Genomic DNA, 18004 nt, shown 5'->3' with positions numbered 1-18004 from the left:
GTTTCCACTTCCTATCACAAGTCTTTCCCGCGACAGCGAGTGGATTTTATGTAGACCTCCCCGTATTTACTTACGGCCCTGGTCCACAGGAGGAAGGTAATCGATAGGAGTGGTTTTAAATAATCACAAATCCTATTTATCGTCGCTAAAACCATTTTCTGTCTGTAGGGTAGTCTCCTATCAGATGGTGACCCTCAGTGACCTCGCCACAAGAACTTTACCATTATACAGGCTCTCCCTGATTTCCTGAGCGATTGACGTGGGGTTTCTATGAGCTGCAAATCGCAGCCAGTGATGGTCATGCTGTTTAGAATCGTGCTTGCCTGTGGTCGCGGTGTTTGCACGCCCGTGAGGCACAGAGCGACGTAGGCCGACGGGGAAGTGGTGTGCGTCGCTCACTCCCGGTTCCGAGCCCGTGCGCGCAGCCTCGTCACCCCTGTGAGCACGTCAGGAGTAGGTTGGCTGGGGGCTCGGCCGCTGCAGATTTAGAGTCAGAACGCCCCCTGAGCTTCGGGTTCCCCCATGTTCTTTTGGGCCGAATAGTCACAATCAGTCTAGCTTCTACATGACTGGTCTCGTCTTATTAACACCAAGCATCTCTGCAAAGGTTTATAAACCAAGTGTTGTGTTCAGCCCCGTGAGACGAATTTTGACGTACCCCAAAACACTAAGACGTTTTCTTAATTGGGAAAACAAACCCCCCCGAGTCGCTATCGTGCTCACGAACGTTCTCGGCTGACATAGCGTCGCACGTAAGAGAACGACTACAGCCGGGCGAGGCAGTGTAAGGATGGAGCCTGTGCTCGGGCAGGTCATCCGAGGGGAGGAGGGAGAGTGACAGGTGCAGACAGAGGAGCCCCCCTTTGCTGGATCAGCGTCTCAGCTGGAGAAGGCGAGTTTACAAACAGAGGGTTAGTCTCCCTTCACTGTTGAGGAGGATTCCAAACACCGTCTGTACAGCGACTTACTTAAAAAAAGCCACTTTCGGGATTCTTCGTAGTGTGCACGTGAAGTGTGATGGGAAGTATGCAAATCCTCCGTAAAGGGAAAAGTCTGCCGAACCCTGACGCGTTCTGCTCCTGTGTTGTGCAAGACTTTGGCTCACGCTTTCTCTTCTTTCGGGGAACTCGGTTGCGGGAACCATGTCAAGTGTGACTTTGAATGTTCAGCTTCTCAGCAGCGGGAACCGGTACCTCGTGCGGTCCGACGATATGATAGAAACTGTTTACAACGACAGAGGAGAAATCATTAAGACCAAGGAGCGCCGGGTCTTCATGCTCAGTGATGTGTTGATGTGCGCCACGGTCAGTGCACGGTGAGCGTGCGTGCCGCACCCCACAGGAGCGGTGGTCCCCTTAGTACCCCCCGTTCAGGGTGCACCGATCTGTGCGCGGAGCTTGGTCGCCTCGTCCTGTGACCAAGGGAACAGACAGTCTGGTCCCCCCTGACGCGCTCTCAGCGACGCTCCCGGAAGGTGGTGAAGGGAGGACCCGCTTTGGTCGGGCTGAGATGTGAAAAGAGCCCCTTGGTAGCCTCAGAACATCAGGAGTGGAGATTTGAGATTCAAGCAGGTTCAGTAGAAATTTGGGGCCAAGTTCCCGGGTTCTCCGTTGCTAGGTGTAAAGCCCGCCCCATGCATCGAATACGCAGTCTTGCACTTGTTACTGGGCATCTGAGTGCCTCCTGCGCCTCCCCACGCGGGCTGGAAGTTGAAGCGTGAGGCCCTCTAACATTTGGGGGACGTCAGGTAGCTTGGGTACCAGCTGGCTCCCAACACGTCAAGTATTTCAGTTTCTTTTTTCTTTTTTTTTAAGTATTTCAGTTTCAAGTACAGTGCCCAGCATTTTGGCTATTGTTTTCTACATTTTGATTGAGGGAAAAAAAAAAAAAGTATATGTCTTAAAGAAAGCAAACTGTGATGATCACTTGTAGTAAGGAGGGGTGAGGTCCCTGGGCACGCCGAGGCCTCGGGGCGCTGGGAGCCCTGACGCACTGGCTTGGTGGTGGTTGCACACGTGTCTGCTCTAGCATTTCCACGTAACCAGTTAGGTACATGCGTGTTTGCTCCATTTTATGGGGAAAGGAAAAAATACCTGGGATTTTTTTTTCATTGTTCCATAATAAGTATTTTGATCATGGAGCATAATGGCATGATTTAATTTTTTTTAAAGATTTTATTTATTTATCCATGAGAGACACCGAGAGAGGCAGAGACCCAGGCAGAGGGAGAAGCAGGCTCCATGCAGGGAGTCTGACGTGGGACTTGATCCCGGGACTCCAGGATCACGCCCTGGGCTGAAGGTGGCGCTAAACCGCTGCGCCACCCAGGCTGCCCACATGATTTAATTTTATTGAAATAGTTGTACTATATCCAAGAGTAAAGAAGGAACTTTGGTAAGAAATGGTCAGAGACTGCACAGGAGGTTGTCCCTGCTAACAGTATTTGCCAGGACGCAGGAGCAGCTTTGCCCAGGGAGCCATCCGGGAGCATCCGGCCTGTTCCCTTCCGCCTCTGTGGGACCCTGAGCGCTTTCTGGGACCTAGCAGTCCACGCTCTCCCGTCGCCCTGGGTCGGGCAGTGAAGGGCCTGCCCTCACCTAGTGGGAGGCCTCTTTATGGGACCAAACGGCAACTTTGCAAGCAAGTCCGAAGCATCCCGAAGCTTCCTCACTTGAATTATCTAAGGGATAGACAGTACCGCGAGTCACGCGGGTGATGAATCCTAAGGAACGGTTTCTCCCTGTTTCAGCACCTCCGACAGCAGCACCATAATGTCATCGAGCCAGAGGTATTTGTTGAAGTGGAGTGTTCCTCTTGGACACGTAGAAGTGATCGAGTACGGCAGTAATGACGGTGCTGGAGAAAGCAGGTGTCCCCCCGTGCACCCGCCCGAGAGCCTGGCAGTGGTCGCCAACGCTAAGCCGAGTAAGTGACATTGTTCTGAGGTGCCCGCGTGGCTCGGGGCCGGCTCCTTGGCTGCAGCGGTGCCCGAGGGCCAGGGAGGTGGCCGGGCCGTGGGAGGCCACCCTCTTGGGAGCCTGTGTTGTGTCGGCTGTGAGCCCGCTCACCCTCCTCTTGCGGCTTGCCCCTGCTGCTGCGCGTCCTCTGGGTTTAGGGGGAAGCCCTGCCGTGTGGGATGCCTCAGTCTCCGGCGGTGGTTTCTGGTTCAGCACTTGGGGCTCTGGCCCCTGTGTCCCGACCCCGCAGTGATCGACGCCCAGGGGTCTCGGGCCTGTGGACCTGCTGTAGGCTTGGCTCTGCTGCGCGGCCCCCTTGTCTCTCCCCCAGGCTCCCTGCGCAGGGGGGGACTGGGCCGTGCTCCTGTCCGGGGAGATGAGCCGGGGCTGCCCTGATACTTTGCCAGCGCCTCAACAGCTGTGTGGCACTTAGGGTTTCTGTTACCAGCGGGGCCTCTGCACTGCAGATTTTGAACTTGGCTGGTATTCAGGACTTCCTTCTTCCCTCTGCCTTTTTTAATGCAAATAAAGCCCCGCTGAGCTTCACTCACTCGCTGGCCACACAAAACACAGTGAATGGGGACTTTCAGGGAGGGAACCTTTTCATACATGAAACGAGCCTTTGTGTTAAATATATAAATGCTATAAACATATCGGACAACCTTCCAGATTATTTTGTCTCTGACGTGCTCAGAAAAAGGTGCCTTTAAACCCTGAAACTTTTCTGGCTGCGTAGGCACATCACAGGAACGTGGCCTGAGGAGCATCAGGTCTGATTTGCTGTGGGGTCTCCCGTTGATCCCGTTTGTGTAACGTTAACAGTCGGTCATTCCGTTGGGTAAGTGGCCTGGTAAGCTACGTCCCCGGGCGTGTGGTGTCACAGTTCCCACGCCCCCGGATCACTGAGCACTAAGTCCTTCTTGCAGGAACTGCACGGTGTCAGCTAATAAGGAAAATAGACCGTGTCACGGGTTTTCCACGGCCGGGAGCGTCCTGAGGGGTGGTGCGGGGAGGGGAGGAGGCGCGGGTGCTCTCCGGGCGGACGTAGGTTGGCGAGATTTCACTCAGGTTCAACTTGTGCATCTCATTTGTTAAAAGTTCTTAAAAACCGAGCTAAATCGCTAATCTTGATTGCAAATCCTGCCTGGGACTCGGTTTTGTGAACGATATGACGCCTTTGCGTGTTTGCAGTGGTAGCCGTGCTAAAAGGTGCCTTCCTGTGCTCAGGTCACCAGGGCCGGCTTCGACCCACAGAACGGACGCTGTATTAAGGCCCCAGTACGTTTTCTTACTCATCTTTATATTTTATAACTTGTATTGAGCTGACGTAGAGGGAGATGTGAATGAATCAGTAATATTTAAGAGGCACATAGCAGGAAGAGTTAATTTTTAAAACACGACTGACCCTTAAAGAACGTGGGGGTCGGGGCGCCGACCCTCATATGTCAAAAATCCACATATATCCTTCGACTCCAAAAATGTTAACTGCCAGAAGCTTGCCGTTGCCCCGAAGCCCTACCGGGAACGTAAATGGCCGGCTAGCACGCGTTTTGTAGCCGAATCCCGTGCTGTGTTCTTAGCTAAAGACGCGGAACAGGAAGCCTCGGTGAGGAGGTCCCGGGGCCGCGTCTGTGGCACTGCCGTGTGTTTACCAAGGGAACGTGTGTGGAAGCGGGGCCCGCGCAGTTCAAAGCCCTGTCGCTCAGGGGTTGGCCGTGCACGGAAGCAAGGACGTTGGGGCCGCGACTGAGCCCACGAGCTCCCATCCGTGGCGCAGGGGGGCACGGTTCTCATTGGCGGCGAACAGAAGACGTGTCACTTGGGAGAGCAGCTGGTTTTTCTTCATTTTTCAATTTCAGGGGAAGTCTGTCGTTGTACCTTCAGTTCGAGAGCCTGGAAAATACTTGGAAACGGGGGCGTGGCTGTGTTTTGCCGACTTGCCGTGACCTTTCCGCTCTCGCTGGCAAAGCCCACCCGTAACCTCGTAACCTCAGGGAGAGCACTTGTTCAGGGAGCGCGTTTTCTGCATTGAGGTGACGCTTCCTCCGCCTCCCCAGACGCCCGCTGCCCGTCGTGGGGGGAACGCCCGCCCCGGGGTGACTGCGTCATCTTCACGTGCCGTGTGGTACCTTTCAGGGTGGTCTCTGGGGACGGTGCCTCAGTCTGAGGAACCAGGGTGCTGCTAGCTGACGAGCGCGAGGGACCTTACGTGAGGGCAACCACTCATCGTTTCCCTCCCGGCGTCGTGACCGGGCACGCAGCAGGCGCTCAACAAGTATCTGTGGAGCGAGCGGAAAGAAAGATGGAACCGCCGACCACTGTCAGATTTTTAGCTAAACTGTGTCCTTCCACCGACCTTTTTATCGAAGGCCTTTTCTAACCGAGCGCCACGTTCTGGTAACCCCCAGACGGCTGCGGTGTAGACGCCGCCTCCCGAAGCCCTGGGGCTGGGATCTGAGAACACACGTGGCACCATATCACACAGTCCTCAGCACAAACAAGGGCAAGACCCTGAGAGATCAAGGGGGATGGTTTTCCCAGGGAAGATGCTTCCTAAGCCAGGTTTCAACGAGGGAGCAGGATTTTAGCAGAGAGCGAGCGAGCAGTCCTCGACCAATTGGTTCATTCATTCGTTCAGCTGGTGTTTGTCCGACATGTCGCCGGGGCACACAGAGGGAGGAGCGCGTGTGCACGGGGAGTGGCGAGTGCTCTTGTGACGAGAACCTTCCCAGCCTGTGGCGGTTGGGAAGCGTGTGTCCCTCCAGGTGCCGGGGACCCACGGCGGTCTGCTCTGGGGTCCAGCTGCGTCCGGAGGAATATGAACGTTCTGCAAGAGGCTTCCAGGTTATGGTGGAGACCTGGTGCTGGTCAGCTGGCCGGACTGCTGCGTCTGAGGGCAGGGCCGTCCCACCGTCACGTGGTGCCAGTGAGAGCCCGGGAGCTGCTCCAGCCTGGGGACCCTTGTTCCACCTGTGTCTGACGGTCCCCGTACCCTCGTGGCTCCAGTCATATGCGTGGTGACACGCGAGGAGAGCAAAGCGTAGCGTCAGGGCAGGGAAGCAAGAGCCGCTACTCAGCTGTTTCTTGGGTAGCAGAGCAGGATGGAGGTGCCTGGTCACGTGTAGGTCATGCTCGCCCCTCCAGGAGAGAGAACCGACGTGCTGTCCATCCAGGGAGGGACCCTCCATCCTCGACAGCTTGTGGCCGAGAAGTGCACCAATTCTCTGTGTGTGTTGGAGACCGAACTCAAGCCAGACCCCAGGGGCATGTCAGGCTTCGGGTCGGGGAGTCGGGGGCTGCCTGGCGTCCCCCGGGGTGCTGCCAGGGAACAACGCATTCGCCACCCAGGCCAGACGCCTCAGGAGCGAGGGTCCCGCTGCTGTCGGGGCCGGACAACGAGCTGCTCTCTGCGTCAAATCCACGCTGTGCATCCTCCCAGCAGCCAGCGGCCATCGTCGCCGTCGCTGCCACCTGTGTCTCAGAGCTTTTAGGGAAGCGCTTCTCATTCACCCACAGCGGTTTTGTTCCTTCCGATTCTCCTGCACTTGTCATCCCTCAATTGTTTTGAGAAGCCGCGTAGAGACTCCTGTGCTCCACCCGCCGTGGCCTGTGACTTTCCTGCCGTTGGAACGACTGAGCTCTGGAATCCAGCACTGGAGCCTCGGTCTGTTGTTCAGCCTGAGGACAGCGTGGGCGGTGGCGGCACTGCCTGGCAACCGAGGCCTGCGGAGCTGCCTGTGCAGGGAGGAGGGGAAGGAGGAGGCGGCTGTGCAGGGGAGGGGGCTGCCCACTGAGGGAGTGCAGGGGGAGGGGCTGCGCCCGAGGCCAGGAAGGACCCTGGACGCACCCCCCAGCAGGGCCCCTGAGGAGGGCACCGCTCCCAGCGCCTCCTTGAGCTGTGACATTTCTCTGGCATTAAAGCTCGCTCTCCGGGGCCTGCAGGCTGGCGTCTGTGGGTTTGCTCAGGGGTCCCGGGTCCCGCAGGCTGGTGTCCGCTCCCAGATCTTCTAAAGTTACTTTGCCAAATTCTCTGCCTTTTTTGGGGGGTGACGGAAGGTTTTCACCAATTTTGCACGCTGGGGACAAGGAATCCCCAGAGCCCCGGGGCCGTCGCTGCCCTGCCCCTGCCGTGGCTGCACCCCATGCACCCCCAGGGCCGTCGCTGCCCCCACCTTCACTGTGCCTCCCCCTCTGTGGGGAGTGGGTTTACTGGAAACTAAACTCGCCTGTGGCCAGAGATGAGCAGACTCGAGCGGGTCTGCACAGCCTCAACTCCGTCCCGCAGTGGACTCGAGCACCCCCTGCGCTCAGGGAACTGTGCTGCACCGAGCTGGGGAGGGGACGGGGGTCTCAGTGGGCAGGAGCCTTCCCTGGGAGAGGCCCGTCCCCGCCCCTCTTCACCACGTCCCGAGGAGGTCGTCTTTGGGCGTCTGGAGGACGGGGTGTGCGGGCCAGTGTGTCCGAGGGGGGCGCACGGTGTGCACGCAGGTGCCGATACCTGAGGTCACCTAGGGTTTTCGTTCCGGGGTCCTTGCGGATGACAGCGGGGCCAGCCTGGCCGTACTTCTCTGTGGTGGGTGCGCCGCGAGTTAGGAGTGCAGGGCAGGCCTCGGCCTGTGGGACCAGCGTCTGTGTGGGAGCTTCCCGCCGGGCACCAGCAGGCCCTGCACCCGGAAACCTCGCTGCTGCCCCGGGGAGCAAAGCCGGCGCCCCTGCTTGCCGCCAGCAGCCTGAACAGAGGCGGAGGGCCAGCGTCCCCCGCATCCCCAGAGCGTCCGCAGAGCGCGCAGAGTGCCCAGACCAGTGCTCTGCAGCGAGGTGCCCAGCGCGGCTCGAGGAGCAGCGCCCGAGGCTCTGATGTTGGAGCCGCACATTTGCTGGCAGCACCGATGTGCGCGGTCGTGGGTGGGGTGCAGAGCCGTCCCGTAATGGGCCGCGCCCCATGCCCGCCGGGAACGCAGGGCGCCTTGGTCCTGCTTGTGACGCCGGCAGCACAGCCTGAGACCCGCCGGGGGACGTGCTTCCTTCTGGCGGCCCTGCGGAGCCGAGCGGTCCCAGCCGCCACGCTTGCCAGCTGCACTTTTTATTTTTCCCTTAACCATACGTTTGTCCTTTAAGAGTCGTAGCCAGTGACACACACGTGTGCTCCTGCTCTGCACGCTGTTGGTAAGGCGCCCGGCGGGGCCTTGGCTGCGTCCTGCGGGCAGCGTCGGCCTTACCCCCAGCTGGATGATGCCCGTGGGGCCGACCCCAGGACACTCGCCGCACACAACCCAGGTTTGCTGGCCGCTGGCCGGGGGACCTGGGGCAGCCCGTGTGCACAGACGCGGGAGAGGAGTCGGCTGTCACCGCGTGTCCCTAACGCCGGGCTCCGGCGGGATCGTGCGTCGGGATCCGGCCTGTGCGTCAGCGGCGTCCTTGCCGGGAGGTGGGGGATGGGGCACCTCGTGTGGCAGGCGGGCGGCCCTGAGTGGGGGCTCCTCCCTGCCCGTGACCGTCCTCCTCTGTCCCCGTCCTTCGGCATTGGAGGAAAGGTGCTGTGGGTGACCCCGGTTGTCGGGTACTTGCTTTACGTTAGTGGCGTTTCCAGCTACCTCTTAGCAACCGCAGTTACGTCGTTGAGGCTTAGAGATCGCCCCAGCAGTGGAAAGCGCGGGAGGCTCTAGGGGAGGACTCGCGGGCCGTGGTCCACGCGCTCAGCTCACAGGCGACAGGCCCTCCGGGAGGGGACGGCAGCCAAGGGCGTGCGGGGCGGCGGGGCCCAGGGCAGCGACGAGCTCGGTGGGCGAGCTGGCGACACCTGTAGGGCGTGCGCGTGAGCCGGCAGCATCGTGTCCACGAGACTCCGCGGCTCTGACGAGGGGGCCACGGGGCCGTGAGACGTCAACGTCCCGGGCGCTGCGCGAGGGCCCCACGCCGGGGGCTCTTGGTCTTTTCTCTAAGTCTGACATCATCCTGGATTTAAAGGTCAGAAGAGGAAAGAGACCCCTAAATGCTTCAAAGGATCCACTTCCTAAGTCAGCCAGGATTTTAACGCTGGTGTTTTCGGCCTCTGGCACCAGCACACGCGTGGCTTCAGGTTTCCGCTCTCGCTTCTTCCGCAGACCAGGTGTACGTGGGGCCGGGGCAGCTGTACCAGGACCTGCAGAACCTGCTGCATGACTTGAACGTCGTCGGTCAGATCTCGCAGCTGATCGGGAACCTCCGAGGAAACTACCAGGTAACCTCGGAGCCTCGGCTCCCAACTCTGTTTCTGGTCCCGCGTCGCCGCCGGCATGTCCCACGGGGCGTGACCACGAGGCTGGTCCTGGTGTGTTTCCTCCCGTTTCCTGTGGGGTGAGACTGTGCGGGGGTCACTTCGTTTGGGGCGGACTTGAGGAGCCGTCTGGTCCTAGGCTGTCCCGCCCCGTGCAACCCGGGCCGCGGGGGCCTCTCGTCTGCAGCCCGCTCCCCGAGGGCCCGGGGGCAGGGCCCAGGCTGCAGCACCGCCTGCTTGGGCCCCCCCGACGCCGACACGGGCGTGCGTTCCCCCCAGAACCTGAACCAGGCTGTGGCCCACGATTGGACAGCAGGCCTGCAGAGGCTCATCCTGAAGAAGGAGGAGGAAATCCGGGCGGCCGACTGCTGCCGCATCCAGCTGCAGCTCCCGGGGAAGCAGGACAAGTGAGTGGTGACCCGACAGGGCTGCCGGGCCGGGCCCGAGGGGGCGGCGTGGTTCGGTGACCTGTGGGACCCGGCGGAGCGGTGGAGTCCCGGGGTGCAGCTGTCCCCGTGCCCCCGGCAGGTCCGGGCGGCCCACGTTCTTCACGGCTGTGTTCAACACCTTCACCCCAGCCATCAAGGAGTCGTGGATCAGCAACCTGCAGATGGCCAAGCTCGCCCTGGGTAAGAGCGGGTGCTGTGGGCCGCGCGGGGCTCAGCTGCCGGGCCCTGGTCCCCGGCTTCCCTGCCTGGCGGCGGGGCCCGTGCCTGAGCCGAGAGCGCCCTGAGAACGCCCTTGACCGTAGACTCGTCCTTTAATGCAAAAGAACGTGTTCATTTTATTTATTTGAGAATGAGCAAGCGAGAGAGAGACTCGCTGTTGAGTGGGGAGCCCGACGTGGAGCTCAGGCCCACGGCCCTGAGACTGTGACCCGAGCCCAAATCGTGTGGGACGCTTCCCCCACCGAGCCACCCACCTGCCGCCCCCGCTCCCGCACGAGTGATTTTTAAGACGTCACTGTGATGATTTAGGGTCACACATGAGAACAGGCCCTTGCTCTTACTGTGAGAACACGTTGACGCCAGCTGAGCCCGCGAACAGCAACGGAGAAGCCCCGAGAGCTGCGGCCTGGGGGCTGGGGGCCCGTGACCCAGGGCGGGTCTGTGTCCGGCTGCGGCTCCGGCGCCACAGGCGGGAGGAAGTCCTGCTTCCCCTCCGTCACCCGCGGGAGGTCCAGGGCGGCTCCGAGTTGTCAGCGGAGGCCCTGCCAGCGTGGAAGGAGGTCCTGTGGTTCAGCCAGGGACCGGGGGACCGGGCGAGGTCTCCTCGCTCCTGTGTCGGCCCCTGAATCAAGCCCCTCTGCAGTGTAGACGTGTGCCCGTAGCTCATTCCCAGGCGGATCTGCTACTCAGAAGGTGCAGGGTGTCGTGCGTGCGGGTGCTCTGGTCCCCGAGCTGCACGGGGTCCGAGGCCTGCGATGCTCCCAGCCCGCAGGACGCCGTGGCCCCCTGCTTGCCGAGCGCAGCGCCCTCCTGCCTCTGCCCCTGCCCCTTTCTCTGTCCTGAGGGGCTCCTTGGGTTGTGACGAGCACGACAGGAACGGCCCAGCCCGTCTCCGACCACAGCGGACTAACCTGGAAGGCAGCACCTTCGCTGTCACAGGCCGGACACCTGCGGAGCCGGGGCGCACAGCTCGCTCGGTGCACGTTTTTCTCCTGTAGTGACGACACCTGTCACTGAACGGCCCTAGGTGTCTACGTGCGACTCTCGGTGGTTACGCAGGGGCCCCGGGGGGGGGGGGGCACGCGGGCAATCAGGTGCTCTTCCAGAACACAGCGCTCAGCGGGCGGCCTTTCCATGAGGGACAGACGGTCGCGTTTTCCAGAAACGGTATTTGGCCCTGAGCCTCGTGCAGGAGGTCCTGTCTGAGGCTGCGGCCCGCACGGTCCCGTCCAAGCAGGAGGCGGCTCAGGTGCCCTTCCCCTTTCTCTTTGACGTGACCGCAGAGGAGGAGAACCACATGGGCTGGTTCTGCGTGGAGGATGACGGGAACCAGATTAAGAAGGAAAGACACCCTCTCCTCGTGGGACACATGCCGGTGACGGTGGCCAAGCAGCAGGAGTTCAAGGTGGGCCTGGGGGTGGGGGCACCGTTCACGGGCACGGTGCTGCCTGAGGGGGAGCAGAGTCCCACATCGCCCCAAGGCACCCGCTGTGACACTTCTCTGGGAAAAACGTTAAGGACTTAGATTGTTAGAACGTGAAACAGAAAGCCTGATGTTCTGCCCAGTGGTCGCCCCACTGATAGGGGTCCTCACCGCCCCTGGTGCATTGCACCCAGGGGTCATCCGGGTGCTGGGGGGTCCTCACTGCCCCTGCTGCATTCTGCCCTGTGGTCATTAAGGCCTGGGGGTCCTCGCTGTACCCGGTGCACTCCAGGAATTGTTAGTTCAGAGGACACAGGTCTCCTGTCTGTCCGCCGGGCCGCCCTGCGCTGGGCATATTCCGTCTCCTTTGTGGGTCCCAGTTAGAGGCCCGTGTTTACCTGGAATGCCTCGCCCTCTTTTGCTAACGCTTGTGCCGATGTGGCCATTTATTCATGCCCGTGCTCTCTGTTTGGGGACCACAGCAGGTGCCTTCAGGTGCGGATGTGTCTTGTGTAAGAAGCAAGTAAAGACTTTTGTAGCTCTGCTTTCTGGCCTCTGGTGACACTCAGACCTGGAGCCAGGCTCCCTGGAGCTTCCGGGAGAGGAGGGCGGGCGGGCGGGAGGGACAGAAGGGCGTCCATCCCCCTCCCGCCGCTCCCGGGGCCTGCGTGCTGCGCTCCGTGACGCAGGTTTGCAGCAGGAGCTGGGATCTGGATACGGGAGTAAAGACCGATGTCGCTCATTAGCATTCGCCTCTCAGGAGCAGATTTCTGAGGCTCGTACCTCCTGTCCTGCTTTAATCTGCAGCAAGTAACAACCTGCGGCTTCTGTGATCCGCTCAAGGGACTGTGTCATTCAGACGCCTCCGGGTCCTGTTCTAAACGAGGGCGTCCGATTTTCTTCCCCGATAGATCGAATGTGCCGCCTACAACCCTGAACCTTGCGTGACCAGTGAGGCCCAGCCAGACTCGCTGTCCACGGTGCACGGCTTCCTGTGGGTAAGACAGGGCGGCGCCTGCGGGTCCGTGTCCACGGCCAGCGTGGGTTTGACAGGTTCCAACGTGCAGTCCGCTATCGGTGTCCTGGGCGTCCTGGGCTGTTTATAAGCATGCGAGTCACGAGCCGTGACGGGACTGAGCACTTTTGGGAAAGTTGTGCAATTCTCAGGAATTGAAAGGTTTATGTCTTGTGTTTTGCTTTTTTTTTTTTTTTTTTCTTTTAAAGCTTTACCGGATTAGATTCAGCACAGGGACAACCCAGTTAAGTAATAGAATAATTTAAATATTTCTGCAGTTTGGGTGGTTAAGTTGCATAAGATTTTTTTTTTTTTCCCCCTCCAAGACATTGCTGGCTTTTTACCCTGGAAACTTGGCAATCCAAATTAATTTGCTCCAAATCAAGTATTGCATTTCGCATGCTGCAGTTGCAATGGGCACTTCCGGTCCTTGCAGACGGGGAGAGGGTCCCACGCACCGTGAGGGCTCCTGTGTGCCTCCTGGGCCCGCAGCCCTGCTCCGCGGGGGCACCCTGCTGTCTGTCCTCCAGCGCCGTGCCCCGACCACCCGACCACCTCTCCAGGCTCCCTGCTCTCGGGTGACCCCTCCACGTCCCACAGCGGAGCCTCTCCCTGGCCGGCGCTCCTCCCCACGTGCACCCGGCAGGAAGGACGGGATGGGCTCACTTCCCTGAGCAGAGAATTGGGGCAGAGAAGGTTTTCTGTCATGCGCACCATGTCGGTGCCTCCTCACTCCCCTGGTCGCCGGCGGCTGGCGTGGGCCTGGCGATCCCGCAGCCTTTACCGCACGGCCGTCCGAGCAGGACGCTTCTCTGTAGCGCGAGCGGCCGGGGCCTGATGACGCTCCCGAAGCTGGCGCGGCGGCGATGGCACCTGGGGCCCCACACCTGGGGCTCCACGACAGCGCCGACGCCCCGGCTGGCTTTGCAGACCTCGCAGGCTCTGCCCCGGGCATTCTTCCCGTTGGCGGCATCTGACCCTTTCCCGCGTGAGACGGCTGCACTGCGCATTGGGACGGAGCTTGCGGGGTGTCCATGGGTGTCCCAGTGGCTCGCCGGCGGCCCAGGGCGACCCCAGCACCTCGTGCTTATGCGCTGCCAGCCGTGCTGGGGGGCGAGGCGCCCGGTGCTCAGGTTCCTTGGGCCTTGCTTTCCTAGCTGAGCCCGTCGCACGTCAGCGTTTACTTGTTGGGAACCGATGCTCACCCGGTTGTTAGCCTCTCAGTCATGCCCGAGTGGGCCACCACCGCGGCGGAGTGCCGGGCAGCTGGTTCCTCAGGGATAGCAACGGGAGCTAGGAAGAAAACCTCGAAACTGTACTCTCGTTATGAAAATTAAAAGGGGGGATCCCTGGGTGGCGCAGCGGTTTGGCGCCTGCCTTTGGCCCAGGGCGCGATCCTGGAGACCCGGGATCGAATCCCACATCAGGCTCCCGGTGCATGGAGCCTGCTTCTCCCTCTGCCTATGTCTCTGCCTCTGTCTCTTTCTCTCTCTGTGACTATCATAAATAAATAAAAAAAAAATTAAAAAAAAAAAAATTAAAAGGGAAAGTCACCCCGTAAGTTGAAAAGGAAGCGCGGGCTCCGGTAGCAGATGGTTTAAACCCTGTGGATTCTGTGAAGTGTTGGTTTCTGTGGCAACCGTGGTTCCCGTCCCGCCCTCCCGCCCCGTCCTCTCGTCTTGTCCTTCCGTCGTCCTCCCATCTGTGGCCTCGGAGGTCGGGGTCGGTGTGCCATGGAAGCTGCAGGTGCTCCTCTAACCCCCCCACCCCCCATTCAGATCGGCAGCTGCACCAGCCAAATGGGCCAGGTTGCCATCGTCTCGTTTCAAAACTGCAACCCCAAAGTCATCGAGTGCTTCAACGTGGAGTCTCGCATCCTGTGCATGGTGTTCATCCCCGCAGAGGAGCGGCCCGCGGAGCCCGAGGCCACTGCCGGGAGGGCGTCGGGCGTGCCCACCGTCTGCCTGGGCACCGAGGAGGGGAGGTGAGCCCACTGCCAGGGGCGGCCACCGCCCCACCTGCTAGGCTGCGCCCCAAGGCTGGGTCACCGCCCTTAGAACCAGTCCCCTTGGGGTAGCTGCAGCCCCCCGCCCCCCGGAGGCACGGCAGCTACGCGACGTGGCTGTTCACTTGTGTCCCTCACCTGCCCCGACTCCACACGTCTCGGAGTATAGCAGGACCGCGTTCTGTGCCCGGCCTCCTGGACACTGCACCTCGTAAAGGAACCACGGTGGTTCTGTGATGTGAAGCTGCTTACGGAGGGAGAAGTCCTGTTTCTCCTTTACCGTGCGAGGAAGAGATGCGGTGGGGGTGGCAGGGAGGGGCGGAGGTGGCCGGGGCAGGTCGGAGCTGGGGTGGGGGGTGTGCTGGCGAGGCCCCGTCACCGAGCAGGGGCGCTCACTGGCCCGCGTCCTTCTCCCGCAGCATTTCCATCTATAAGAGCAGTCAGGGCTGCAAGAAGGTGCGCCTGCAGCAGTTCTTCGCCCCCGACAAGTCCACGGTCCTGAGCCTGGCCTGCACGCCCCAGAGCCTGTACGCCGGCCTGGTCAATGGGGCCGTGGCCGTCTACAGGAAGGCAGAAGGTAGTGGTGTCTGCACGTCCCCTCTCCCGGGGGCTTCCGGGGACTCTCTCAGCCTCGGGAGGAGGAGGGCGGTGAGGGAGGGCGGGAGGATGGGGCAGGAGGATGGTGGGAGGATGGTGGGAGGACAGGAGGACAGGACAGGAGGATGGGGCAGGACAAGGTGGGGGGATGGGGCGGGAGGACGGTGCCCAGCGTGAACATGCAGCCGCACAGGCAGGAAGTGGTTTCAGGCCGTCGCTGTCCCACTGACGCCTCCCTGTCCACGAGGTGGGAAGTCCATGCACATCCGTCCCCCACAGCACGGTCCCGTCCCCCGCGGCCCCTGCGCTCCCTCAGGGCTGGAGGCTCCCTCAGGGCTGGCGGCTCCCTTGGGTGGTGGGGATGCAGGCCGCCCGTGGGAGTGGCTGGACTCCGTCTGCCCGGACGCTCCACGGGCTCCACCAGGACCTCGGCGGGTTCTGGGGACCCAGAGGGCGCAGCGGGGCTCCGCAGCCTCTTGGGGTCGGGGCGTCCCAGCTCTGTCCACCTGCTCAGCCCCCGTCCCGCCCCTGCGGTGTAGCTCCACTAGGGCGAGCTGTCCCGCCGCTGCCGGGGGTCACCCTCGCTCGCAGGGCCCACTGCCCGCGTTCCGGGGTCGACAGGGTCGGGGGCTTCCTCACCCGCTCCCCGCGGCCAGCCTTCCTTCCTCTGAGCCCCTCTCATGGGGCGGCTTCTGTCTTCAGCTGTAGGACCGAGCGTCTCCTTGGCTCGGGCACCACGGTGGACGCCCCAAACCGGCCCGGCCAGCCGTGTGCACCCTTCCCGGGGCCCGGGGGCCACAGCTGAGGTGGGGTCAGCAGGGCCAGTCCCCGGTGCTCCCCTCCCCTGCCTCCCCGGGGGCACCGCCTCGCATCCCTCACGGTTGTGGGGTTTCGGCGGCCCCACCAAGATGGGGTGCATGGAAGTCAGGGGCCGAATCCCCTTGGGGCAGACGGTCCCCTTGGAGGGGGGGAGCCTGTCCGCCCCTGATGCCTGCCCGCCTGCAGCACCCCCGCCACCTCCCAGGCACTGTGCCGCCGTCACTCACTGTCTTGGGGACAAGCTGAGCGTTGGCTCGGTGCAGGGGACCCGGGGCTAGTGCCAGGGGCAGCCGATGGGGGCAAGTCCTAGCTCTCCCACGGGGCTGGGGGTGGGAAGGGGGGGCGGGGGGACGAACACGTCACGGGGTAAACGTGCTCACGATGCCCAGAGGGCGCTGGGGGTGCCGGGTCAGAGCCCTCTGGGGGGCCATCGTCACTGGGGGGACGTCAGGGCAGCTGCAGGTCCCTGTGGGGGGGCGGCCAGGGCAGGAAGCAGGACCTGTGGGCGGCCCGGACGGTGGGGTAGGGCCGGGGCAGCGGGTGTGCCCCGTGGGGTGAGTCGGGCTCAGAGGCGTGGCTTCCGCGTGAGCTCGCCGTATGTGGAACGAGGTCCGCGTGTACTTAGACCCACGGGGTCGCTCCATTTCCTTCTCCTGCGTCTGCGTGGCCGGGGTCGGCTTGCCTGGGGTCGAGCTGTGCTGCTGCGGCAGGGGCTGAGGTCAGGGGCATCGTGCACAGCGTGCGGGTCTGAAGGTTCCGTGATTCCGTCCCGTCTGCGAGCTTCCCGCACGGAGTCGGGGTGTTGACGTCCGTTTCTCCCAGTGCTGTGGACTTATTCAGGGCTTATTTATATTCGTCTAACTTGGGGCTGGTGACTCCTCCTTTCCCGGCTTTACTGGCACATCACTGACCTGGCCCGAGGGCGGCGGGGTGTCCTTCGCACCCCTGGTGCTTTGCAGAGCCGCCACCTGCGTCCCCGTCACGTACAAACCGTCGCTGTGTTGGTGCTGAGGACGCTCGGGATCTGCTCTTAGAGCTTGGGCGCTCACGTGCGGGACGTGGACTGTCCTCATGGCGGGCGTCAGGCCCCAGGCCTTCCTCTCTCTGGTTGCGAGGCTCCCCCCCTCCCCCCTGGGCCCCCCATCAGTTCTGTTCCCGTGACATAGAGGTCTTAGCCTCCACACGTGCGTGAGGACACATCTCGCTTAGCATGACGCCCTCGAGGTTCACCCCGTCCTGACGGCGGTGGGACGTCCTCATCTCTGTGGCACACGGGGCTCCCTTGTGCGTGCGTGCACACCACATCTCTCCCTCCGGCCGTCGACGGACTGGCGGCTGCGATGCTGCTGCAGGGCTGCATGGAGGTTCTCGAATTGACGTTTCCGTGTCCTTCGGATCAGTATCCAGAAGTGGGCGTCCTGGACGGTACGGTCGCTCTATTTTAATGTCTCGAGGGACCTCCACGCTGTTTCCGGGGCGGCCTTCCCACCGGCAGCACACACGGCCCCCTTTCTCCTGCACCTCACGTGGACCTCGCGTCTTGGCGATGACGGCCATCCTCACGGCTGTGAAGTGATCTCTCGCCGTGGTTTCCGTTTCTCCGACGCCGACGGATGCAGAGCACGTGGTCGCGTACCCGTTGGCGTCTGAATGTCTTCCCCGGAGGGAGGTCCCTTCGCCGCTGTTGTGTTCTCTGAGGTGGGAGGACTGGCCTGGCTGGATGGAGGCCGCTGCCCTTCCGCCACGGCTCAGGACGCATCATCATTGCAAGTCTTTGACCTTTTAGGGAGCTTGAAATCAGGAAGTCTGGGAGAAATTTCCAGATTTCCTGGTGTTGGCTCAGAATGTAGGGAGCATGTGCTGGGGCCCAGCCGCGGGGGGCAGCCTGGGAGGGAACTCAGGCCTGGATGAAGCCTCCAGGGAGAGGCTGTCTGCAGTCAGCTGGAGCTGAGGCCCACATCCTGGTTGGACCCCCGCCCCCACGGAGGACTCGGGGCACTGAGCGCAGACTCTGCAGGAGTAACTAGGTGCTCAGAACAAAGTTCAGTCACTAGAAGTTGATCCTTCCAAACAAAACGTGTGCAGCAGTTTCTTGCTCCAGAGGGACGAGCACTGTCAGGGTGGTGGCTGTGCTGGGGCGCAGACGCCGGGGGCGTAGGTGCTGCGGGCATCCTCAGCCCTGTGCTCTCAGCCCCTGCGCGTGTGGGGAAGAATCGGATCTCCACTCCGAACCCCTGTGATCCCGTCGGATGTGGAGGTGCAGA

General features: G+C 61.6%; 1 protein-coding gene and 1 long non-coding RNA gene across 6 annotated transcripts in view; both read left to right on the top strand.

Moving 5' to 3' along the window:
* The window catches only part of ARHGEF10 (Rho guanine nucleotide exchange factor 10), a 100700-nt gene that overhangs the window by 67070 nt on the left and 15626 nt on the right, over positions 1–18004 (top strand). For all 5 annotated transcript variants that reach the window (XM_035700060.2, XM_025445662.3, XM_025445661.3 and 2 more), the window contains 9 exons: positions 1170–1315; positions 2750–2925; positions 9062–9177; positions 9493–9620; positions 9742–9842; positions 11165–11286; positions 12216–12302; positions 14098–14303; positions 14744–14901. In XM_035700060.2, the coding sequence (XP_035555953.1) occupies positions 1170–1315; positions 2750–2925; positions 9062–9177; positions 9493–9620; positions 9742–9842; positions 11165–11286; positions 12216–12302; positions 14098–14303; positions 14744–14901 (1240 nt within the window). The remainder of the gene's footprint in view (positions 1–1169; positions 1316–2749; positions 2926–9061; positions 9178–9492; positions 9621–9741; positions 9843–11164; positions 11287–12215; positions 12303–14097; positions 14304–14743; positions 14902–18004) is intronic.
* LOC118351021 (uncharacterized) lies at positions 3956–7511 on the top strand. Its single transcript, XR_004805781.2, has 3 exons — positions 3956–4235; positions 4817–4990; positions 5094–7511. It is a non-coding gene; the product is annotated as an uncharacterized LOC118351021 (long non-coding RNA).

This window comes from Canis lupus, chromosome 16 (genome assembly GCF_003254725.2).
Source record: "Canis lupus dingo isolate Sandy chromosome 16, ASM325472v2, whole genome shotgun sequence".
Lineage (NCBI taxonomy): Eukaryota > Metazoa > Chordata > Mammalia > Carnivora > Canidae > Canis > Canis lupus.
The sequence above is the reverse complement of the archived record's forward strand: the minus strand, read 5'-3'. Positions and strand labels throughout refer to the sequence as shown.